This window comes from Fulmarus glacialis, unplaced genomic scaffold (genome assembly GCF_000690835.1).
Source record: "Fulmarus glacialis isolate BGI_N327 unplaced genomic scaffold, ASM69083v1 scaffold40945, whole genome shotgun sequence".
NCBI lineage: Eukaryota > Metazoa > Chordata > Aves > Procellariiformes > Procellariidae > Fulmarus > Fulmarus glacialis.
The window spans coordinates 42,114-55,322 of NW_009213107.1; the positions used below are offsets into that span (position 1 = coordinate 42,114).

Consider the following 13,209-nt stretch of genomic DNA (forward strand, 5'->3'; position numbering starts at 1 on the left):
ACATCAAAATACCCTTCAACTTTGAATGCCGTTGAAAATCTTTTCCATAACATGGCAGGAAACCAAGAGAATCACATGAAGTGGATGACAATTTCATTTAAAGAATCATTTAAAAATGATAAAAACAGATTAAAAAATTCAGTAACTACATTTTGATCACTTCATAGTCCCTATGCAGCTAAAGAAAAATTTGACTTCTATTCTTCAAAGATAAATAGAATGAAATACTGAGTCAAGAGGCTGCCAAAACCAAAATATTTTCATAACAACAACAGTGTGTTTTAAATTTCAAAATGCAGAGATCATGATTTTTCCCAAGGTTTTGTTCTAGATATTCACTCATACATAAAGCATAGAACTACAAAATGAATTTTTTTTTTTTTTAACAACTTCACTCATAGGAGTTTTTGAACAATTATATACCATGTTTATACCACTGGTGTCCAAATGTTTATGTTAGAAATATTCTGTGTAAAAATTGGGAGTCATTTCAGCACTTTTTGGATAACTTTAATGTTTTCTAACATTACGAAAAATTAATTTCATCTTATTAACAATTGTGTAGTAAGTCTGACACATTAGATACTTACCAAAAGTATCAAGGATATCTGTAATTAAAACAAATTTACTTGGATAAAACTGGATTACTGTTGTGTCTGAAAGAAGCTTAGAACACTAGAAGGAAAAAAAAAAAAAAGAAAAACATTTTTAGAGGAGTTTGTGTTTTTACTCCAGACAGGCTGGAACAGATTAATATCTACAAATTGAAAGAACCAACATGAACTACCCAGCAAAAAGCACAAGAGCCTCTAACATAACACATCATGGTACTCTGTATTTTTCAGGTTATTACTCATTTCCGGAAAAACAAATCTGTTTTTCCTTTACACAAGGTAATCTACAATGCAGAATTCAGCTGACCATACAGATCTGTGCATTTGTTCAGACAAGACAAATTCTCTCCCAGAAGCAGCATAAAAAGGCAATTCTTTTCTAAAACAACTTTTTTTAAGGGCATTTTTCAGTTTCTCACCAGCTCTCTAAGCATTTGATATAGACTAAATTAAGAAACAATTTTAAAAGTTTAGCTAATGAGCTTTTCAACATATCTTTGCGGCTCACATAACCAGTTCAAACATTTCGGAAACAGGCCAGCTGATCCACAGTCAGCTCCAGGGAGGAATCTGTAATCAATCACCACCCACAGGCACCCAACATGATCGCGGCAGTTGGACTATAATGATGGCTGGTACAAAGTCACATCTGAAAACATATTAGCCAACACAGTTCTAGTATCATTGAATGTTAAGTCCAGGTAGGAACATGTCCATTTATGATACAAATTCAAAATACACACTAAGGAATGAAGATATTTTTAAGATATTTAATTAAGCTATACTTCGTTTTCCATGTTGGTGCAAAAACTGCAGCTAAACTGGAGTCAAAAACTTTGGCACAAGTTTATTTACAAAAAATCAACTTCCACCTGAAGAAAACAGGCAAATGACTGACTGAGGAGAAAAATCCATCGCCTCCCTACTTGAGCCAAATGTGGCCTTTGACTACAAGTCTTCTCTGGTCTCTACTTAAGACTGACAAGTACAGTATTCTCTGTGATCTCTGTCCCTTCTCTCTCTTTCATCAGGAAACAGTTCTTCAATCTCAACGGAATAAATAAAGTTTTCATTGCATTCCAAAAATTCAGGAAGCAATCCAATACCCCACAAGACTGCTTTGTTTAAACAAGAAAATGATAACATTTGAACATGCTTAAACGAGGGGCACATTTTGTCTTTTTGCTTTATTCATCAGGGAGGAACTTAAGAGTGCACCAGAAAGACAGGTGAGAGCACTCACATCTTACAACCAGAGCAGAATCTTCCCTACTGCATGGTAAGTCAGTCACCTTCAAAGAAAGGTAATTCAGCAGCTGTTTGGGACCTACACCTACCGTGAATGCTTAATTACCACTTTTCTTAGAGCTCACATACATAATCAACTTACTTCGGCTTACTCTAAGTAGCTTAGCTTATTCCATCTTGACAAGTAAAGTATCTTGTAAAAAGGCACTTGAGGAATTCACGTAATAAATTCAGACCCTGCCTTAATAACTGGAAGTCTTCCTGCACTTCAAGCTCTGTAAAACTCTCATACAGAGAATGAAGGCTCCATCCCCAATGTCCAAATGAAAGATCTTGTGTAATTTCATCATTAGTTCTTAAATTAAGATAATTCTGGTATTCAAATTAAAATGGCTTTTTCTAGCCCAGTATACATTTCTGAAAATAACAACCAAAACAAAAGGCCAAACTTACTCCTCATATTGCACACTAATCAGATTGTGATACTAATAATGATAGACTACGTATATAATCACAGCCTGATGTAAAGAAAACTGCTTAGCTCTTTAAAAGGATACAACATTCTTAAAATTATGTTATCTACTAGGAAGAATCACAACAAGGAAAGTTCAGTCAGGTTTCTATCCTATCCTGCTTTGTAAGTATATTATTATTAATAGCTATTGATAGTCTCCTTTATGAAAGATTTTTGTATTCATGCTAATTACCTAAACACCTATTTCGTTCTTACCCAGTCTTTCAATTAATGACGAGCATCTGCAGCACGAAGTTCAAGTGCAAAGTGAACAATACACAGACAACACTTTATGAGATAAACAGATGCAATTTTGATACCACTTTTCTAAAAGAAAGTACTGAATCCCATGCTAGAAACTACATTATTTCCCAATCATTTGTGAAACCATTTGTAAAAGAATACATGAAAGTATTAATGCATAGATTATCACTGCATGTCAGACACTGTATATATACGTATTAATGCACTGTAAATACAGTATGTCCATGTCCCTTTCCTCCTCCTCCAGACTTTAATATTGTATTCTCTTTCACTAAGATATTCACACTTCACAATGCTATCTATGGATTTTTTTCTGAAGAATAATAGTACTGATTTCACAGTATTACAATAGAACATTAGTCACCCTAGGTCACATATAATTTTCTGATCTCCCTTCATTTATGTTTCATTTCCTTTATTGTCTTTACCACAATTTAAGATGAAATTACTGCAAACAGTTTTCACAAGAATATCCAGCACAAGAAAAAAAACTCCCTGACTTTATATAACCCTGCTTGATGACTACTAGCATTACATCAGTTTTACAGCTTTTAAGGATGTCATTATCTCCTCTGTCCTCTGATGCACTCTGCCTCTGGCCTTTTTTTAAAGGCCAAGCCAAACAAAAGAGCATTTAATTGTCCTATTCCCCTCTGCCCCCTTCACAGCCCATCACCCCAGCTGAGCCAGAGGAAGACTGTGGAGAAATTTAAAAAAAAACACCAAAACAAAACCAAACCCCAAAAAACCCCAAACACCTAAAAAATCTGGAGTTGTTTTCTGTACTTTGCTGGGGTCCTGAATCAGATTATTCAGTTGCCTTAGTAAGTCTGGGTGGGGAAAACACTGACAATTAGAAAGCCATTCTGGTATTTTTTGGGGTAGGGGGCAAGGGGATAGAGGGGCAAAAGGAGAGGAAAGGAAATTACATGTCCGAGAAAGACTTGGTATCACTACATGATAATTATCCCTAACCAGGTAAAATTTCCACATCTGTCATTTGGCCACTCTCTTTAATGAGAGTTCCATCCCACATAACCTAGTCAAAATCAATATACAACAACAAAGTTGAAAATCCAACTGTTTTCAGAAGCCATAAAACTCTGAAAGAAATGGGTTTCAATGAAGAACAGAAGAAAATAGTGGAAAAATAATAGGAACCCTTCTTTCCCCAAGAAAGAAATCGGACAAGCCACACCACAAAACTCACCAGTTCTGTACAGAGGAAAAATGTAAAACTGACCTGGATGACTATTTTCAGAGCTTTTACTTTCTGATCAGAGGACCAAGCATCCTTCAAAGACTGGTTCAGTTCTTCAATTCGGTTCATGTAATCCTGCTGAGTCAAATTCAACAGCTCTTTCTGCGACCCCTGGCAAGAAAACACAAGTCTACTTAATGAGAGAGGGAAGGAAGGAAGGAAAGACAGTGCCATTATTATAGAGTCAAACCACCGGGGAGGGGACCCACAAAACCTATTACAGAATTATCTGCTTTTCCCTTCTTACTTTTGCAGCACCAATATTGCAGGTGTCTGGCACAGGAATGCATCACAACTGCTTTCGTTTTCAGGAGACATACATGCTGGTACCCAAACAACATTGTCCGTGAGACCAGAAATCCTGTACTATTTTTGTCGTATTCTACTCTTGGTATAATTAGGACACTAACACTACACGTAAGCATACTAGCACCTCTGTAGAAGCAGTATCAGAGAGAAATGAAATGTTTTGCCAGCAAGGTTCTAACAAATTTATTGACAGCAAGAAAAATCTGGCTATGCTCTACCCTCAGTAAGAAAATAAAACTATCTTCATTTCATGCTTAGTACTGGAGCATTCTTGTGATCTTTTTTCCAGATCTTACAGACCTTATAAAAACATTACATATCAATAACAAACTAGTGAAACACTGGAAGCTGAAATAGTTGTTTAAGCTTTAGAACCAAACGGACACAGGAACAAAGTGACTATAAATGCATTTTGAAAAATCAGAGGGTGGTTCTGGAACAGTCTTCAGTAAAAGCATGAGTGACATTAAAAACTACCTTCAGGACTAGTTTTGATGAATTTATTAAGCTGCATTACAGAACAGATTTCATAATATGAGAGTCTAGAAACAACCAGTAAAAACAATCACAGATGAAGAGATAAAATGCAAACGCAATTAGTTTCACACAAGGTTACATACTTCCTTATGGTAAAGGGTACTTTATTTTTCTACTAAAAGAATCCAATCCTTTACTTGTGATATGCAGCTATTAGAACTGTGCTGGCTCAGGCAACAGGCAATCTGAAGTTAGTTAAGAGGCAGAGGTTTCAAAACAACATTACCCAAAACAATTCTAGAAGTACCCCACAGATTCAGGTTTTAGGAAAGTAAGTTATCTTTGCACGGTAAAATACTGCAGTTTGAGAAATAACTTGAGTACTCAGTATTTCTGTCAAGCACGTAAATGTAACTTTAATCAAGCTCAGGTAGACAGTATGCATCTTCTGCAACAGGGGCAATCAAAATCATCGGATGTTAAGACTCTTAAGCTCCATGAAGTTTTACAGCAGCTGCAGACCATACACAGTACCAAGGTAAATCAACATCGGTAGATCAGGTGAATTTTTCGGTGACAATTTCTAGTGATACAAAAATATGATTCTGCCTGAATTCTGTAACAATAAGGATTGAAATTACTAGAGAAGTCCCATGGAAAATATATATTTGTCTAAACATTGCATAAGCACATGCAGAATCAGGACCTTCTTAAAAGGTTTCATAAAAGATTTTTATTTCACAAATTTATTTCACTTTTAAAATGGTGATGTAATTGGATCAGAAAACTTTCTCACCTCTTCCAGATCATCCAGTTCTTCTAACCTTGTCCTCACTTTGTCAGAAACTGCTGACCCAGTAGTTGTAGCTTTTCCTGTAAAGAATTGTATGTTTGAGATTCTTTAACATTTAAACACTTGGACTTCTAAAGGGAAACAAACCTGAAGGAGCTTGACAGACTCAGACAACTAGTCAGCTTCCATGACAGAAGACAAGTGGTTTGATTCACATGCTGGCTATTCCAGAAGACACACATTTAAATGTGCCCACAGTTCATTCACTTTGAACAGGGAATGACAAGTAAGCAAAACTGAATATAAATGGATTTTCTTGCAAGTTTTGCTGGTAGGGAAAGAACCACTGCTTAGAACCATAGGGTAATTTAGGTTAGAAAAGCCCTATGGAGGTCTGTGTCCAACTCCCCTCCTCAAAGCAGGTCCAATTTTGAAGTTTTAACAGGTTGCACAGGGTTATATCCTGTCAATTTAATGATACCTAAGGATAGAGATTTCACACCCTCTCTGGACATCCTGTTCCAGTGTTTCACTATCCTCATTCCAAAAAAGTTTTTTTTTTTTTTTGCGGAAGCTGAAATGCTGCATGTTTACTCATAAATAAAAATTCTGATTTACTATGCAATCAGCTATGGCTACTTAGCCTGGATTTGCTTTGCTGGAAAACATGATAAAATATTTAACATTTGATTCTTTTTTGAACATTCAGCATACAGCTGAAATCATTTCACTTTCATGTAAAGAGAATAACTGAACAAGTTCCCAAGTGACTTGTTTGCTTTCCCTTCCAGCAAGCAGAAGAGTTGATAAACATGATCCTCAAAATATCATTGCTCGCTTTAAATGGAAGAAATTTTTAAGCTACAGTGGAAGGGAGTGAATTCCATTTCCTTCCACAACACATAATCACAAATTCATTAGCCTACAAGGCATACAAGACAAGGTGGCTGGGTGGTTGGTTTTCAACAACTATTTTAAGTAAAAATCCAGCAGAAGTCTTATTCACGGAAAAAAACACCACATAGATCCAACCATATGTCAGAATGGGGGGAGGAGAGGAAATCACATTTCAACTATTCTTGACCACAAACCTGTCACTGCAACCCCCTTCAAGCAAAATCTGTTACTGTAAGGTATAAAGGAACTGCTTACCTTTTTCAGATCCCATGTACAGATTCTGTGAAGAAACAGAAAAAGCAGACTTTCAGAAAACATGTACTCATTAGCATTCCAAGAACGCACAGAGTAATTACACTGCTAATTAAGCCTCTAATCATTTAGAAGTAGACATAAGACCAGAAGTTATTTGTATTGTTACAAAGAGACAAAGTGATGGCTTCTAAGTATCAACAGACTTTTGGACTCGGCTCCAAAACAATCATTGTAAGTGAAAGCTTGTGGTACAGCTTTCTACAACATTAAAACTGAAATTCAGAGGACCAATATTTACTCATTAAATAATTACAAAACAGCAACATCCAAAATCCATTAAAGGTCTAGTACAAATAAATAAAACTGGAGAAGCTATCACTTACAATAGAGAGCTTCTCTGTTGTTGTGTATCTAGCAAGGATTTCACCACGTTTGCTTGACCATGGTTCAAAGTCATTTCCTACCGCTGAGCTGTCATCTTTATCCCGTTTCTTTCGTGTACTATCCTACGAGGAGAGTACGAGTGCAAATGTTAAATACAAATCTGGAAAAAAAAGAGAAGGCTGATAAAGGTCAACTTAACGTTTCAAGTGCTTACTGATCCAAAAATTTACAATATTAAAAAAATAAAAAATCCATATTTAAATAAATGTCAGCAATAAAACAGATAAATAAAAAAGAATACTTTATTCTATTAATACAGTATATTTTCTATTTGCATTAATCTCCAAACTGTGAGACAAATATCTTTTATCCAGGGTTGGCTTTGTGGTTTTGGTTCGGGTTTTTGGTTTTTTTGTGGGGTTTTTTTTTGTTGGGTTTTTTTTTTTTTAATTTAGTTTATTTAGTTGAGATAACCACCCTCCAGTGTTACCATGGTAGCAGTAGTCGTCACAGGATCTGCAGCTGCCGCAAATAATGACAAGGGATCGGTACCATCCAATACACTGCTCAATGGATCCATCATAGAACTAGAAGAAGAAGAGGAGGTAGAAGAAGTACTTCCTTTCCGGTTCATTTTCTTGGTCTTGGATTCAGTAACCTGAAAGAAAAAATCAAAACTATTAAACAAAAAGATTTTCTCTTCCCCCTATTTTCTTCAATAAATCATCAAAATGTGTACTACATAAATTGTGCTGTTGTAATGAAAGCAAGGACCCACCTACAGGAAACTCTTTAGAATCAGCATTAGCATTTAAATTGAAGCACCTCTTTTTCCCCTAAATCTGGAGGCATCTGCAATAGCACTTTCATTACTTTTTTCTTTTTCCTTCCAATTCTGGGTCTACAGAACTGTAAGAACAACCATTCTAAATTTCTTCCTAGTACCCCTCCTCTGTTTTATTTTCTCCCTCTCCTCCAACCTCTTTCTTGCTATTTGATTTCCTCTGCCAGTCTCATCTTTACTTTTCTTGTACAATACTCAAGCCTGAAACATCAAATCCATTCTTAAGACCTCTGTCTTATCTCCCTACTGACCTTCCTGAGCAGAAGCTGCTGTCCATTTATCATTCATTAGTGCATGACTATCATCTCTTTGAAACTGGATTTTTTTGTACATCCACATTTTTAAAAGCCTCTCATACGTTAAAAAAATGATAAATGTTTTAAAGCATACAGCTGACTGGAAGTTAACCCAAACCCAAATCTTACATCAAGCAATTATGCAGGTTATTTGTAATGCAACAATTTGATTTTAATCTTATCCATTATTCAGCATTTAATGCAACCAAGAAAACCTACAAGTTGAAATGCTATATTAGTCAGAAGGAGACTGTTTTTGACACATAACAGCACCAGCAAATTCCTGTAAAGGACAAATAACAGAATAAACTTTGATGCCTCTAAAATAACAGGCCACTAACACAGAAAGCAACTTGACTAGTACCACCATCAACTTCAAAGCTTTTTAATTTTAAAGGAGTGGAAGTAAGCAGAGGAACACAATCAGTTTTAATTCACATTCAGTTTCCAAAAGCACGAAAAGAAACTCACTGTAATGGGTTTTAGGGGATGGTAATCGCCAAAATCCAAGGGTACAGGTTCCAGTTTGCACACTTCAGATTCTGAAACATAGTTTCTTGATCTCGCATGCCTTAAAAAGCAAGAGTAAAGGGAAAGTGTACATGCACGTAAATAATCACATACTTACGAACAGAGAAACATATCCTACGTCTATATAGATGTAGGCATATTTACAAAAAGAAAAGCATGTTGAAAAATAAGTCAATGTAAAGACCAAAATTCCTTTCTCTGGTGAGATACATAAACTAAAACTGAAGAAATTTTACTTTCAGCCATTCAACTCTATTCTGCCTCTACAGCTGGATTCTCTTCCATTCCATTGAAAATCAAAAGGGCAATTTAACCAAGCATTTGTATGTGTGACAGGCTGATGGAGATTATTAAGCATCTTTTAAACAGAATACTCAGAGTGAAAGAAAAAGGTAAGTGTGAAAACACAAGGGCAGAAATCAAAATGATCATGCACAGATATAATGAGGGACTACACAGATTATCTTGTGTAGCTGCAAAGCTACACAATAGAGTAATCTACTTCTATCTGTTCACTGTACTCATAACAAAAGTTGCAAAAGTCAAATTATAAGAAAAAAACTATCAGTACTCATATGCTTGCATTGTGGATAAGTCCTCGTATAAAAGCCTTGCCTCTCCTATGAAAATTAAGTATGACATTAAGTGAAATAAATCATAAAAATATACATATTTCAGGTTTTATTTGGATCTGATATTAAGAGAAAACTGTGAGAACTATGGCCTCCATCTCTAATTAAAAAAAGACTTGATACCAGAAAAGAACATAAATAAAAGTATTTGAATAAAACAACCTTGCCACTAGGAACTAATAGTAACATATACTAATTTATCAATCACAGTTTAAGGATGCTGCTCTTTTATAAAATAGGCCATTCATCCTGGTTTTAATTGCTCAAATATAAATTTGTATTTTAAAAAGGCTTTTAAAGCACGTTTGACAATGTAGGAAGGCAAAAAAGGGGGATTAAAACTTCCCTGACTAGCACTGGATGACAATTTCAAAACAGACTTAAGAGTTATAAATGCTTTCTAGTATCTCTGACAACACATCAATATATGAAATTCATTCCTTTTAATTGTATGGAGCAGTAGTAATGGTTAAACAGCAAAATGAAAATACGCATTCACAAAAATACATAGGACAGCTGCTTCCTAAAACAACTGCCATCATAGCTACCACATGGTACCTTCCTTTAGCAGTAGCAATAGTTAAGTACTAAGGCAGAAAGAGATCCAGATAAAATCTAGAAAAATATATTTGAAAAGGTTTTCTCTGCATTCTACCCTCACAACTTCTTGATTTCTTTTTTAGTCATGCAGAGCATGACTAAAACATGCAGAGCAGCTAATTGTTCTTTCCTGTTTCATCCAGCATCCTGAGAATGTTTATAGCACACGCTAAGGCCTTAGCTGAATGAGTAAATCCAGTGGTTATACAAAGGTTTCTTTAATCAGACTCCTAACGAAAACAAACAGCATTCTCCCCACATAATACACATCTTTCCCACAAAAACTAATCCAAACTTTCAAAGAATTACATTCCTACTCAGAGACCTAACTCATTAGGAAGAATTTCAGCAGTGCCAAGCAGCGAGCTCTTTGGTAGATACTATGTACCCCCCAAAAACCCAGATTCATTTAAAAAAAGTATTAAGAATGAGTTTAATTCACGGTTGTGCTACCCCAAGGAGAAGTTTGACATCTAATGAAATATAGTAGAGCAAGAGAAAGAGTCCAGTGAAATCCACATGCTTATTCGTTTTGTTTTCTTGATTTCCGGGTCCTTTTCTTTATTCATTAATAGTCTCTTTAATTTACTATTGTCCCATGATTCAATGATTCTTCTTGCTCACTTGCTTCATGGGTTAATTAGAATTTGGGGGAAAAATCTTTCAAACTCTTTCTGGTTACCTAATTATAATATTACCATTATAACATTATTTCCATACCTCTCCTTTACAGATATTTCCAAACTAGCAGTAAAGAAAGATGTCACTGACAGCTCACACTTGGCATACCTCTCCCAGGCCAAAATCAATCATACTCTAATAATAACGTAAGGCATCACGGGGTATTTGCTTCACATTAGACATGTGATACATGTCTAATACACACGTGAGAATGAAGAAGAGCTGTTCACCCTGCAAATAAGTCTTCAGAAAGTACATTTACAATGTGGCTATTCAAGTGATAAGACAGCTTGTAACATAGCTAATACGGGGGACAAGTTCAAGCTTGCTCTGACATTATGTTCCACTTATTCTCCAGGGAAAGGAGATTAAGCATTCCTTTCTCGGCCACAGCAGCGCAGCCAACTTCGGAGAGTAAATAAAAATAACATGCAGGCCAAGCCAGGGTTTCATCCCCAGTGCTTACTGCGAGTTACATCCCTGCTTGCAGGTGCTGTTTTAACAGTGGGTTTCAACCTTTTTTCACACACGAGCATCACTGCAATTGCCACCGCTCTATGCCTTCAACACTTGCCAGACTGCCAACCTTTTTCTCTCCTCCTGGTAAACAATCTTTTTTCCTGGGACTGTTGTACTTCCTCCTTACCCCTAAGTTACTAAAGCTCTTCCAGCACCCAGCCCACCCTACAAACCCAGGCGCTTCCCTCGCGCTCCAGGTTCAGCACACAGCCAGCCCCTAGCCCCTGCGCAGCAGAAGAACCAGCCTGGACTCCACACCTCCCTCCTCGGGACACGACACCTGTCAGGCACCCGGCACCCACACGGAGCCAGTGCTTACCTTAAAGACAGGGCTTCAAAAAGCTTACAGGGAGCACAAATAAGCAAAGCATTTAAATGGAAAAGAATCTCTTTACAACAATAGACACATATTGGTGTTGATAATACAATGAAGTGCATCCCACAAGTCAATTATTTGAATATTAAACATAAAACCCAACAATATCTCTAGATAGGTACACAGTTATTACAAAAATGAATTCTAGCCCTAAATTTTAAATTATGTTATACATTTACCAATTCTTTTTAGTACTCTTAACAAATTTTAAACCAATAATTTTCTTAATTTGAACATTATGTTAATGCAAGATCCTTTTATTCAGCACCAATAGGTGTTGGTTTTTTCCTCATAAGACGACTAATGAATACGCAGACAATTAACCTGCAAAACACCTTTTTAAAATTAGCGTCCAACAATGCTTAAAAATACCTAGCGTTCTACTGAACTCTGTAGCATGACAATATCTTCCATATTACAGAAAAACATGCATTAAAACATTTTACTCTGGTTCATTATTTCTCCATGGCCACTTCTGCATCAGTGTGATCAGACCTACTTATTAGCCTCCTACCTCTTTGCTGCATTATGTAAAAATCAATTTGTCAGCATCCATAGTGCTCTGCTTTGTGGCTGCGGTCCTTAGTTTTTCATTATATTTTGGTACTGCTAGAAATGCAAAAGTTGCAGCCACATTTACTCCTTTCAGTTTCTGCAAGGCCACTGACCACACAGATTCCACCAAAATTACTGCACTCAACGTAAGTACCATCAGTTCCACCAGCCCACTAACGTGTAAGAGCCATCTTACACCCTCAAATTTTCTTAGCTACATAAATACAAGTTTTAAAGTATTTCATACCCCAGTGAATTTATTTTAAAAAGTACAGCTCTGATGTTGTTATAAAACCTCAATTGGTTTTATTAACAATGACTTTTAAATCCACCAATTATTTCCACTTTTTATTAAACATGAAAGTTTGCTCACACATTAATAACATGAAAGAGTGAGACATGATTTTCAGCACGTCAAAGTATATATGGGGAAAACTTTCTGGCATCTTAATGCTCTAATTGGCTCTAATTGCTGCATATTACTTTTCTTGATTCCACTTTAGGTTTGATTGCTAGTTTACTCAGGACAGTAACACATCAGCCACATCAAAACCTCTAAGTTAGATATATTCGATGTGTTAAAATAACAATAGCCTCAGGAAAGCAAGTCTTCCAGAAAGAGAAAATCAGCTCATTTGTAAAGAAGAACAAGTTTGGAAAAAAATGAACTATGAACTATTTTCCTTTACTCTGTCCGCAAGAGAGCACCTATTTTATCCTTCCTCTCCATAGCAAATACCAGACTGTGTAAGTTATTCCATGTTCTGCACAGTGCAGCTTCCTCAGCTCTATTTTTCCTGTAGAAATATCACATGTTGCTAGAAGCCGACTCTGCCTCTTCAGTTTGTAGCCCATAAACAGAAGTAGTGTCTACTTCTAAAGACCCCGCGAAAGATAACTAACGGAAGCTAAACTTAAATTCACTGGACAGAAACCTTCATCTCCACTGGCGAGTTCTGAACTCCACAGACCGGCGGGAGCAGCCGCTTGCTGCGGGCCCACAGTGACCCCGCCCGGGCGCGGCGGGAGGAACACGCCTGCCCGCACCGGCTCCTTCCCCTCAGCAGAGGACACACATCGTAAAAAATACAACGTGATCAGACCAAGGCAAACGCCAGCCGCCCTTGAGTCGGGGAAAATAAGCCGAGGGCAGTGCGCG

At 36.6% G+C, this 13,209-nt stretch overlaps 1 protein-coding gene across 1 annotated transcript in view; it reads right to left on the bottom strand.

The window, feature by feature from the left end:
- The window catches only part of LOC104077023 (chromosome unknown open reading frame, human C16orf62), a gene marked incomplete at its 3' end in the record, with an annotated part of 44,328 nt that extends 35,608 nt beyond the window's left edge, over positions 1-8,720 (bottom strand). The window contains exons 1-7 of the mRNA XM_009578084.1: positions 8,628-8,720; positions 7,507-7,674; positions 7,016-7,138; positions 6,633-6,657; positions 5,484-5,560; positions 3,884-4,012; positions 591-675 (exon numbers count right to left, since the gene is read on the bottom strand). Of these exons, the coding sequence (XP_009576379.1) occupies positions 591-675; positions 3,884-4,012; positions 5,484-5,560; positions 6,633-6,657; positions 7,016-7,138; positions 7,507-7,650 (583 nt within the window). The remainder of the gene's footprint in view (positions 1-590; positions 676-3,883; positions 4,013-5,483; positions 5,561-6,632; positions 6,658-7,015; positions 7,139-7,506; positions 7,675-8,627) is intronic.
- Between the last annotated feature and the right edge of the window lie 4,489 nt (positions 8,721-13,209).